The 12,741-nt window shown below is 34.4% G+C and overlaps 2 protein-coding genes and 1 pseudogene across 6 annotated transcripts in view; 1 reads left to right on the top strand and 2 right to left on the bottom strand.

The window, feature by feature from the left end:
- CDH12 (cadherin 12) overlaps nt 1-12,741 on the top strand; it is a 1,102,231-nt gene that overhangs the window by 960,877 nt on the left and 128,613 nt on the right. The window lies entirely within an intron of this gene.
- Nucleotides 7,122-8,141, bottom strand: LOC134806940 (60 kDa heat shock protein, mitochondrial-like). The gene has a single exon (XM_063811375.1). The coding sequence runs from the start codon at nt 8,139-8,141 to the stop codon at nt 7,365-7,367; it is 777 nt and encodes a 258-aa protein (XP_063667445.1). The 3' UTR covers nt 7,122-7,364.
- LOC736318 (60 kDa heat shock protein, mitochondrial-like) lies at nt 7,122-9,110 on the bottom strand (annotated as a pseudogene).

The raw sequence follows: 12,741 nt of genomic DNA on the forward strand, positions 1-12,741 counted from the left end.
TTGTTTAGTCTGCTAAAAAGACTTGTAAGAAACATTGCCAGAAAGAGTGTGTGTGTGTGTGTGTGTGTGTGTGTGTGTGTGTGTGTGTGTGTGTGTATTCACAGGAAAGAGAATTGGACTGAAGAATGAAGGGACTTTATTTCTTCTCCCAACTGTGATAGTATAGGCCACATGATGTGTGTAATTCATTTCATGATCTCTAGCTGTTTTTGTCATCTCTGTAATGGAAAGCAAAATGAGATTTTATCTTAAATAGCTTTTGGATCAAAAATTCTAAGCCTATGAAAGATGCAATGTTAATACTTCTTTGTTGAATTTTCCAAAAATAGGGCTATGTCTGAATTTCCACAGCTGTAAATTGATACTGTTAGATGTAAAAAGGGGACTAGAATGTAGTATCAAAACTCTAGGAGTGTATTTTCCCGAACTCTTAATCTTTTTCTAATTCTACTTTATCTCAAATGTTAGGCTGATCTTAGATAATTGATCGCAAATAAAGTTTAATACAGAACTATAAATTGCAATTAGGATTTATATAAACAACTCAGGATAGATCTGGTGGGTCATTCCTTTGGAAAGGTATGTGCTAGATATATTGACATATCATAAATTTTAGGCTTATCATCATTTATTGGAATTTTGACAATGTAGTTGGCATTCTATGAAGACGTAATGGGGTTTATATACTTTGGATAACGTTAACAACCTGTATGCCAGTTGTAGAAAATCCAATTTTTCTCCCTTTCAGCTTGCTTCCTTGTTTTGACAAGTTTCTTTAAATTTTCTATTTTTGCTCTTTCTTTGTAATTCTAAATAGTACTACTTACTATCCCAACCTAAATTTGACAGTATCCTCACTTTTTTAGTGTCCTTTTATAAAATGAGCTTTATTGCCTTATTTCATTTTTCAAATATATAGAGAATCCTAACATGTTTGTCCTTTATATACATCTCTGCTGCAAAGCCTATGTATGTAGAATCACTCTGCCTCTAAAATTGTGCTTTAATGGCTGTAGGACAGGTCCTTGTTTGTTAACATACAAATGCAAATAAACAAATGTAAAACACATAATTATTTTTATCCCCCTCCATTGAATTTGAAACTGAGCAGAAGGTGGAATAGTGAAATCACATGAGAAATACACCAATTGAAATCCTTTCTTAACCAAATAATTAGCTGAAAGTAAGGCTGTATAGTTCTTTTCACTCTTCTTATTTTCCATTAGCTGTTATAACAAATAATTGACTTTCTGGGGTTCTTTTTACTCTTCTTATTTTCCATTAATTATTATACCAAATAATTGACTCTAGACATTTTTACCATAGAAGAAAGATTTAAGAGTTTCATTCATTCAATATGCTGTTTTTTAAGCAACCATTGATTAAATATTTGCGGTAGATTCTGTGCTGGGTGCTGAGGATAGGGAAATGAATGAGGGAAATAAATCTTAACAATTAAAGTGCAGTAGATGTTTAAGATCCTGACAAAAGAAAGAAATACAAGTAAGACATACACATACACCCACGCATAACTGTATTTACTACACTTTGCAAAGAGAAAAACAGAATTTTTCTGAAGTTGATTCATTTAAGTGTCAGTCATTTAAATGTGTTTTACATATTCCTGAAACATAGAATGAACCTTTGAGATTTATATTTTGTTGGTCAAATATAGTTGTAAGAAGGAAGTGTCTTAGACTACAGCTGATGTTTTTTTACCTGATTCTGTAAGCAATAAAAGTCAAACATTGCCAGTGTGGGGTAACTTATATGCTAAGAAAAGCAGCTCTGCCCTCTGATGCTAACACAAAGAGGGTTTTAGGCAAAGGCAGCTGTTCTTCATCATCTATATTAAGAAATAGTAGTATTGCTTTTATGGACATGGTTACTTCCTACAGCAGAAAGAAAGAAAGCAAACAAAACCCCGTATATTGTTTTGAGATGTCTAGAATGCAGAAGAACTGGAGAATACTTTCTGATTTTGTTCAGCATTCAGGATACTGATGGCATGGAAAGCTGTGTTATCAAAGCCACACACATGCAAACACAGACTGGAAAGAGGCTTCTTTAGGTAAAATATTTTGTTTCACTTTGCTTCTGTAAAAACAGCTTCAGGAGTCTAGCTTCAGAACATTGGATTGGTAATATATTTTTCTTTCAAAAGATAAGCCCCACAAAGGCAATGTCTGTTTCTCTCTTTACAGGTGCAGGCAACTACAGCTTTGCTAAAACTGGCAGTGACAGGTCAGGGAATGTGTTCACAGACTAGGGGGCCTCCTGATCTGAATTGTAACAATCCCCCTGCAGTGAGCCAGATACCACATCTCCCTTCTCCCTACTTTGTTTTGCTAAATAATGATAATATATACAGGAAAAATAGCTCTTACACTTTTTATTGGCTTGGAAATTAGGATAGTAAACATTTTTAATGTTCAAATTCTATTTCTTTAAAAGAGGCTGGCATCACTTTTCTCATTCCCTTATTGAAACTCAGTTTAAGTATAAAATATAAAAACATTACTTATCATGCAGCATGTTGATCTTAGTTTTCTGGATTAAAAATATGAATAGCACCTAAAATATATTATTTTTCCTATCAGAAATATATAATCATATGTGCTTTTCTATTTTAAGTATTTAGTCTTTCTTTAGAAATAAATTACTATATCAGCAACATGATAGCTTATTTCTAATTTTCTAATATGCGCCCATTTGTATATACAAGCATGCCCTTATTTATAATGATAGAAGCTTAAAATCAACTGGAGTAGCATTAATAATGGACTGGCTCTAAAAACTAGTGTAATCATTTATTTCATAAAATAGGTATGTATTAAAAGCACATCAATAATAATATTTAGAAACTGAACATTTATCAATATATATTGTTAAATTTTAAAAAGCAGGTTACAATATAGTATAAATAGCATAATCTCAATTTACTTATATCTATGTAGGAATAACAATACAAACTTTAAAAGTATTATCACAAATACCTCCCACATGTTTAAATTGTGAGTGATTTTAAATTTCTATGAAGATATGTTACTTCTTTTTTTATTATTATTATACTTTAAGTTCTAGGGTACATGTACACAACATGCAGGTTTGTTACATATGTATACATGTACCATGTTGGTGTGCTGCACCCATTAACTCGTCATTTACATTAGCATTCCTAATAGTATTACTTCTCTGAAGTGAGGAAACATTGCAAATTGTTTCCTAAACTGAGGAACAATTCAAAGTAGATGCTATTTATCTCCCTGCATTGTTAGTGATGTAGTCTCTCTATGAGCTAACAGGTAAGGTGTTTGATATGAAATACTAGTCATCTTTTTAAAGTCTGAAAAGTAAGTCTCTAAGTTTCATATGAAAAAATTACCCTTTAATAATCTGAATGTACATTTTTAAAAGCATGAGGGAAAAAGGAGAGAAAAGCGTATGTTCTTTTGTCCTTTCTTAGATTTGGTACACAGTGTGGTGGACCTCACTGTAGAACTTAACCTCCGGTTGCACCATATTGCAACCAAATTTTTTGCCTGCATGTTATTACCCCAGGCCCAGCTAATGTAGCAGTCTTTTCAGACCCTCCTTAGTGTGACTGTTTTGTTGTTGTTGTTGTTATTGTTTGTCTTATACTCAGACTTTTTGTTTAGATCAACAGCTTACTGAACTGGCTCGTTAATTAGTGCTAATGGAAAGAGGTGAAAGAAAACCTGGAACTAAGGGGAAAAAAATACAGTATTGGGGCAATTCTTGCTTATGTTATCTACTCCTGGCACTGCTCAAAAGTATTTGAATTCCTAGCTGTTGTGCCCTCATAACAGTGAATTACCCAGGCCCTGACTATGTTCATACTAAACTGTGGCCTCATGCAACCTGGTAGTGATTCTTCTGAAACTCAATAATTTATTTCTAGATGCCAGCAGGGAATTTTAATCATATATGAAGGACCTGGAGGGCTACTCAAAAAAGTCCATGGTGTGAATCATGTTATACAAGGAACAGTTGAAGAAGGGGGTATGTTCAATTGGAAGAAGTGTAAGTGCAAAATGATAGCTGATTTTCCATTGTTGAAGGAGAATAGGGAAGCTATGGATCCGCAGTGTCTCCAGAGGAAGAATGGGACACTGGGATGAAAAAAGTCACAGGCAGCCAGATTTTAACTATGGGAGGAAGATCTGTCTATTCACCAGAAGTGTTTCAAGTCACTATTGATGTTCATTTGGAGACAGAATTAATTTCTCCTTCAGTTACTTTCTTATAATATTAAATTTGTTATAGCTTTGATATTATAGTCATGCATTTTTAATTTTTGTCCATCACTATCAACTGAATCATAAACATCTTGTTTAAACTTCTTATCAATCATACAAAATAGTGTCTGAAAACAATATCAGCAAGGAGTGAAAGAAGGGATAAAAGAAGGAGTATCAAAGAATTATCATCAGGGAGATATTCTAAAGTGGAGAGAGAAAGATAAAATGGAAGTATAAATGCAAAGTCTTCTTAGATACTGTCAAGCTCAGAAATAATAAAGAATTTAATTAATTTATATGAGTGAATGAGTCTGAAAATCCTAAACAATTTTATCGTGTAAATATGGATATTGATAAAATACTGATACTGTCATATCACAACACATGTTGATAATAAGAAAATCTGCATGGCACACTAGAGGAAACTAACCAGAGACTATTGGCTCCATGACTCTCATGGCCCCAAGTCATAGCCAACTGCTTCATTGTTCCATCTTAAAAGATGTGCCAAAAACCAAAGATCATCATGCATTTGAGGAAAACTACATTATAAAACAGAAAAACAAATATTGAATGAGAGATAAGTAATAAAATATCGATAAGAATACCTAAACCACTTCCCCAACATCTATGAAAATGCAAGTTACAATTATATCTAAAATAAAATTATATCTATTAGAAAAATGGAATAATTAGAGATTAAGTGCTTATGTGTAATATTTGAAAACATGTTAATGGAAAAAAAGAAGCATATTCTAAAGAAATAGAACAAAACCTCAAAGAGTTTTATATATCCCCTCTGAATTTATATACATATAATATATTTTATATTTATATATATAATAATATATATTTATATTATATATAAATATATATTATATATAATATTATATATATATAAACTCTTTGAGGTTTTGTTCTATTTCTTTATTATTTTTCCTCATATATATGAGGAAAATTAATAAAAAGAAAAATAATAAAAAGAAAAAACACAAACAAAGAGAATCTGAGAATAAGAATTCCAGAAAAAGGATAGAAGAGCAAAATTTATAATTTCACACATCTAAGCATACAAGCTACAGATTACCAGTTTCACCCAGTGACTATGCCTGGTAATGAATGAAAAAAACATACTTCATTTTAGCTATTAGAATACCAAAGATGAAGAAACTTTTTCCAAAATTTCAGAGGGAAGAAAGAAAATTTTTACGAAATCAGAACAAAAGAAGTAAGAAACAAATGGAACAAGCCACTTTAAATAGAGAATCAAAGTGGCATTAGACTTCCAGAGAGCAACATGAAAGCACAGTTGCTAGAAGTAAATGGAGCAATGAATTTTATGTTACAAACAAAAATGGTGCTTAACCAAAAATTTTATTTTCAGCCAAATGACCAATATATTCCAAGAACAAATTCAAGGAAGTTCACACACAATATACTACCCTAATATGTTTGGAAGATATGCTGGGGTCTTCTTTTCAGAATAAGGAACTAAAGCAAGCAGGAATTACAGGTGACGTGAAGAGAACAGAGGTACCCATCTAATAAAGCAGTGAAGGAAAGAAGGTGCATGGAGAACTGGTGTGGGAACTACTTAAAAAATAAGATTTAATAACATACTGATATCAGTGAGTCTTTGGAAAGCACTGATGATATAGTAGAGACAAATAGGGTGCAAACAAGAAACATAATTAAAGCTCTATAAAAACAAAATATGCATAAAAAGTGAATATCCTAAACTGGCAAAGGATTACTGCTTTAAGTCCTATGAAGCTATTTTTTGGCAAACTCATATAAATCAATACACAAGTGCAACTCAAATTCAGGATAGGAAAATATAAAATTATATTATCTGGGTTATGGGCTCAGATTTGCTATCTACAAATTGTGTTTGACCGTATATGGTGAGCTTGCATGAATCCTTTATTGAAAGAGTGAACCATTTTGAAGCTAAAGGGTGATGCTATCAGCTACCCAATTCAACAGGCATATAACCATCTTTCTGTAAACTAAGGGGTGAGTGGCATAGTAATTGAGAACAGCAGCTTTGGAATTAGCTCTACAGTACAATAAGCTAAAACTAAAGTTGTACAACCTTGGGTAAATTACATATAGCCTCACTTGCCATAGTTTCCTCACCTGTAAAATATAGATAACAGTTACTTTCTCATAGTGTTGTGAGAATTAAATTTGTTAAAACAAGGAATGTGCTTAAAACAGGGCCTTTTGCCTGGGCGCGGTGGCTCATGTCTGTAATCCCAGCACTTTGGGAGGCTGAGGCAAGCGGATCACCTGAGGTCAGGAGTTCCAGATCAGCCTGACCAACATGGAGAAACCCCATCTCTACTAAAAACACAAAAAATAGCTGGGCATGGTGGTGCATGCCTTTAATCCCAGCTAACTCGGGAGGCTGAGGCAGGAGAATCGTTTGAACCCGGGAGGCAGAGGTTGCAGTGAGCCAAGATCACGCCATTGCACTCCAGCCTGAGCAACAACAGTGAAACTCCATCTCAACAAACAAGCAAACAAGCAAAAAACAGGGCCTTTTATAATAAGTTATTACCCCATACAGTAGTTTCAAAAATTAAGTGAATATATTTAAAAAGGGAAAACACAGAATGTTGTCTAATACATCACTTTTTTTTAACTAAACACATTTTTATTACACAAAGGTTGTCACATAATTGGATATTTCTCTACTTTGTACACAACTATTCTCACTCTCCACAGAAAGGCTGCTTAACTTCTCATCTGGTGGTGGCAAGTACTAAAATCCTGATTTTAACAGAATAGTAGTAAAAATGCCTCAGTGATTTAGGTTGAAAGCAGTACATTGGTACATGGCTCTTGTACCCAGTATCAGGAATGTACAAATGTTTTTTATTCAAAAATACAAAATAAATTATCTGTAGGCATGGACAATGACAGCAGTAAACCATTATATATTTTGTCAACTGAAACCAGTAACTGATGGTTATAGTGATTTTCAGCCAGCCTTTTTTTCATTTTCTCCAACTGACTTCTCTGAAGTTATTGGTGAGGAACACTGCCTTGGGCTTCCTGTCACAGTTCATTAATAAAGGTAAAGCACTAGTCTAGGAGTTAGAACATGCCACCTCCCATACCACCTCCCATTCCACCCATTGCACCCATTCCAGGGTCCTTCTCTTCTTTAGGAACTTCTGTGACTACAACTTCTGCTGTAGTTAACAGAGAGGCCACACCAGCAGCATCCAATAAAGCAGTTCTCACAAGCTTTGTTGGGTCAATAATTCCTTTTTCTACCATATTCATAAAATCTCTAACCATAGCATCATAACCAACTTCTGAGGAATTTTGCATAATTTTCTCAACTATCAAAGATCCTTCAACACCTGCATTCGTAGCAGTGGTCATCGCTGGAATTTTGAGTGTTCTTTTAATAATTTCCATACCAATTTTTTGATCTTCATTAGCTGGAGTCAATAAGTCCAAGGCTGGAATGCATCCAAGGAGGGCAAAACCCCCTCCCAAAACAATGCCTTCTTCAACAGCAGCTCTTGTAGCATTAAGGGCATCTGTAACTCTGTCTTTCTTTTCATTCATTTCAACATCACTTGTCCCACCAACCTTCAGCACAACTACTCCATCTGAAAGTTTTGCCAGCCATTCATTCAGTTTTTCCTTTTCATATTCACTAGTTGTGACATCTAACTGCCCAATGATTTCTTGAATACGTTTTTCAATTTGAGCCTTGTCACCTTTTCCTTTTAAGAGCATGGCATCGTCTTTGGTCACAATGACCTCTCCAACTTTTCCTAAGTCATGAAGCTGAACATCTTCAAGATTCAGGGTCAACCCCTCTTCTCCAAACACTGCACCACCAGTAGCAATAGCCATATCTTTAAGCTGGTTCTTTCTATTGTCACCAAACCCTGGAGCCTTGACTGCCACAACCTGAAGACCAACCTTTAGCCTATTCAAGATGAGTGTACTTAGAGCTTCTCCATCAACATCTTCAGCGATTATCACCAAAGGCTTATGGTGAGCATTGGCAATTTCAAGAGCAGGTACAATGGACTGGACACTAGAAATTTTCTTTTCACTCAACAGAACATAGGCATCCTGGAATTCACATTTCTGACCTTTTGATGTATTAATAAAGTATGGAGAAATATACCCTCAATCAAACTTCATGCCTTCAATAATTTCTAATTCATCATTCAGTGTTTTTCCATCCTTTACTGTGATGACACCCTTTCTTCCAACCTTTTTCATTGCATCAGAGATGATATTGCCAATTTCTTTGTCTCCATTTGCAGAAATCATAGCAACCTGTGCAATTTCTTCAGGGGTGGTCACAGGTTTAGACTGCTTTTTAAGTTCAGCAATTACAGCATCAACAGCTAACATCACACCTCTCCTGATTTCCACTGGATTAGCACCTTTGCTAATCTTCTGGAAGCCTTCCTTGGCTATAGAGCCTGCCAGTACAGTAGCAGTGGTAGTGCCATCCCCAGATTCTTCATTTGTGTTATTGGCAACATCTTGAACAAGTTTAGCTCTAATGTTTTTATATTAATCCTTCAAGTCAATTGACTTTGCAACAGTCACACCATCTTTTGTTACTTTGGGACTTCCCCAGCTCTGCTCGATAATCACTGTTCTTCCCTTTGACTCCATTGTAACGGCCACAGCATTGGCTAAAAGGTCTACACCTTGAAGCATTAAGGCTCGGGCATCTGCACCAAATTTTACATCTTTGGCATAAGCTCGAGTGAGATGAGGAGCCAGTACCCTGGACACTGGTCTCATCTGGCGAAAGACTGTGGGTAACTGAAGCATTTCTGCGGGGCGGCTGCAGGGCATGCGCGCGGTGAGACAGGTTGTCGGCGGCGAGTGAGGGACAGAGTGCTAATATATCACCTTTTCAAAGCAAATAAATGTGGTAGTTGTACTATAAATGGAACATACAGACATCTGCCAAATTATGACAGCAATACAGCCAATCTATGTCTGGTTCAAATAACCTGTTTTTTTCTGATTAAAAAATCAATTTGAAATACTGATAAAATAATAAAAATACGTCTTTTTGTTAATTTCCATGATTGCTTTACGTCATCCTCTGTGTGTGGCTGTGCATGTGGCAATAAGCAAATTAAATATACGTCACAAACATTTGGACATGAGAATAAATTCAGATAAAATGTGACTTCCAGTAATGGGAGAATCATCATGATGCATCAGTGCTTAATTTATAATGGCATAACAAAGAAATCCAGTGACAATAACCGTCTGAAGCTAAAATGGTATTACTGAAACCTGAACATTGGCTCTAATTAAATACTGGCAATATTGTTTGATATATCTTTACAAATATTGCTTTGTAATCTAGTTTTCGTTTTAGTAAAACACTTATTATTTATCTTGAATTTCCAATCAATACATCATAAACTATCAAAATGCATCTACATTCACAGCCTGGATATTAGACTGATTCCTTCTCACTTTTGCAGAGTATCAACATGTGAATTACAATGGTGCTAGATTTTTAAATGATATTAATAAGAACAAAAGAAAAAAGATCCATGATTCAAAACATATTATGCATATCTGATCTTAGGCATGTGTAGCTACTGTGGAAAATTCCTTGCATACTTTTTAAGTATTCAGGTAATTTGAAATTATATATGCAGATCCATTAGTAACCATTTTGTATCAGATAAACTAATATATAAAAACAATACGAAGTTTAACCAAATAGACTATTTGTTTACTTAAGTAAACAAAAATGAGTAGTGTATTTCTAGAAAGTTCAATTCCAAATTTTAAAAAAATGGAAAAAATATGTTGTGCCAAGAATGTCCAAACAAACAAAATAAAACAACTTAGTTATTTTATGAAGAACTTCTCTGTTTCCTGGAGGTGGACTAGGGTAGTGGCTGTGAGCAATGGCTTTGGTGTCAACTGTTTGAGTTTGCCCCAGCTCCACCACTTAACTAAAAGTCAAGACTCCAGACAACCCGCGTCATCATCTAGATGTTAGTTTTGCATTTATAGAAATGGTGCAAATAATAGAAAATAGGATGGGTTTAAGCATTAAATATAAGAATGCATATAAAATGTTTTGCACAATGTTTGACACATTGTAATAGCTCCATAAATATTGTTAAGTTCCTTTCCTGTCTTAGGAAAGAAGAGAGAGTTGCAAATGAGAAGTATTTTCTGAGTTTCCCAAAAGAAATCATATAAAATAAAGTTTTTAGAATACTACATTTCAACAGTTTTTTTTCATTTTTCTTTTTCATTCATTTTTATACCTTATATTCTCTGTGCATAGTGCAGTGTGAGCTGCTAAAATAGTGGTCACTTAATAGATGGCTTATAAATAAAAAACTAAGATTTTATTATTCTCCCCGAGGAGTAGCTAAAGAAGTGCCCTGGCATTAAATATATAACTTTAGAGACAGCCACTGGAAACACAGGTGAAGTTTCCTACGTTTTTGTACTCTGGAAATGATGGATGATTCAACTCTGCACTTGAGTGCAAAATCCCACTCTTCAGAACAAGAAATTGATAAATCCTGACTCCATGAAACTTTCTCTCTCACGATCAAAAATACTGAGAGCTGGGGTGCACTGGGACTCTACTTTCTATTAGACTTCACAACGAGTGAGTGCCTGTGGATAAACAAATGTTAGGGAAAAAGAAAAGAAAGGAAGGAAGGAAGGAGAAAAGAGAAAGAAAGAAAGAAAGAAAGAAAGAAAGAAAGAAAGAAAGAAAAAGAAAGGAAAGAAAGAAAGAGAAAGAAAGAAAGAAAGAAAGAAAGAAAGAAAGAAAGAAAGAAAGAAAGAAAGAAAGAAAGAAAGAAAGGAAGGAAGGAAAGAAAGGAGGGAGGGAGGAAGGAAGGAAAGAAGGAAGGAAGGAAGGAAAGAAGGAAGGAAAAGCATTGTATATAGAGCACCCCAGTGCTGGGATGATCCCCATCTACAGACAAGAGCTTAGTGCCCTAACGTCACAGTCTAGAAGAAAGACATAAGTATGACTCCAGTAGAAGGAAACTAACAGATTCTATAGAAAAGATAACATTGATAGCAACAGTGTTGACTGAAGAGTAAGGTAGTTGGAAGGAAATATAACTTTGTTTGAGCCATAGGTACTCATCAGGGTACAATTCAGGGAATGAACAAAACTGCTATTCAAACTTCCAAGTCGGTGAACCCTCTACCTGAATGTGGCCCCAGGTTCAGTACTGAAAGAAGTAAGATGATAAATTGGAACTGACCCTGAGTCCCAGCAAGCATTGTGGACTCCAGATTGCCAGGTGGACTTTTGGGGCCAGCTGCTAAATTAGTATAAGCAAGGACATCAGAACTATCTGCTCACAGCTTCTTTCTTAAGACCACTCACTTATAATTTGTAATTGTACCAGGCAAAATTGCCATTCTCTAAGTTTTCCATCTACCTGTTAGATCAACTATTAATTGAATCCATGACTTTAATATTCCGAATCCTCTTGTGATCCTGAAGAATTTGTTCTTGCTGTCGACCGCTTTTCATTAGGTTTCCTTTCCATCTCTTTGGCTGGGTCATAAAATAAATTCATGGGTAATCTGATCTAGCTATAATTCACTCTCCCTTAAACTTTTAATCTCTTTTTATTTTTTAATCTGCACTATATTTTACCCCTGGCTTACAACTTGAAAGCTTTAAAAAATACTATACATAAAAAATTCCACATAATGATATATTGACCAAAATATTTTTAAAAATACTTTTAGTATAATGAGAGAAGCCTCATGATAGATAAGGGAATAATAACTTAATTGATTAAGAGCCATAGCTTTCACTTAGAGATAATAGCATAGTTAATTCAACTTTTGTCATCAAATACACACTTTAAAATAGCATCAAATATATTTCACTGCTATAAATAACAAAAACGTCTTCCAGATATCTGCATGTATTGTGGAGGCACTAGGTTAAGTTCACTGTTCCCTGTAGTGTGCATCAAAATTATACTTTAGTGATAGAATGGCTCTTATCTTTTCTTTCTTTTAATGTGCTGCTTAAAAAGTTCAAAGTGGTTAATAAATAAACTGTTATCCTATGAAATAGTAATAACATATATATTTTAATTTGTTTTTAGTGAACTTTGAAACTGCTGTCCAACTTTTAAAGTTTTTTTTATAGTGTGAACATGCAAGTCATCATGAGAATGATTACTATACTGTAACTCCTTCAAATGCAAATCATACCAGCCACTCTTGAGAGAGAACCATGTGAAGTAAAAATTTGATAGCATGTGAACGGAAAATGGAAAAATCCATCAAAATTTAATTTCAGCAACTCTCAATACAGTTAGTCTTTTTGGATAGAATATCAACATAGATATTTTTCTCTTTTTTCTTTTTTTCCTCCCTCCCTCTCTTTCTTTCCTTTCTTTCTTTCTTTCTTTTTCTTTCTTCCTTTCTTTTCTTTTTCTTTCTTCTTTCTTTT

Source organism: Pan troglodytes, chromosome 4 (genome assembly GCF_028858775.2).
Source record: "Pan troglodytes isolate AG18354 chromosome 4, NHGRI_mPanTro3-v2.0_pri, whole genome shotgun sequence".
NCBI classification, from domain to species: domain Eukaryota; kingdom Metazoa; phylum Chordata; class Mammalia; order Primates; family Hominidae; genus Pan; species Pan troglodytes.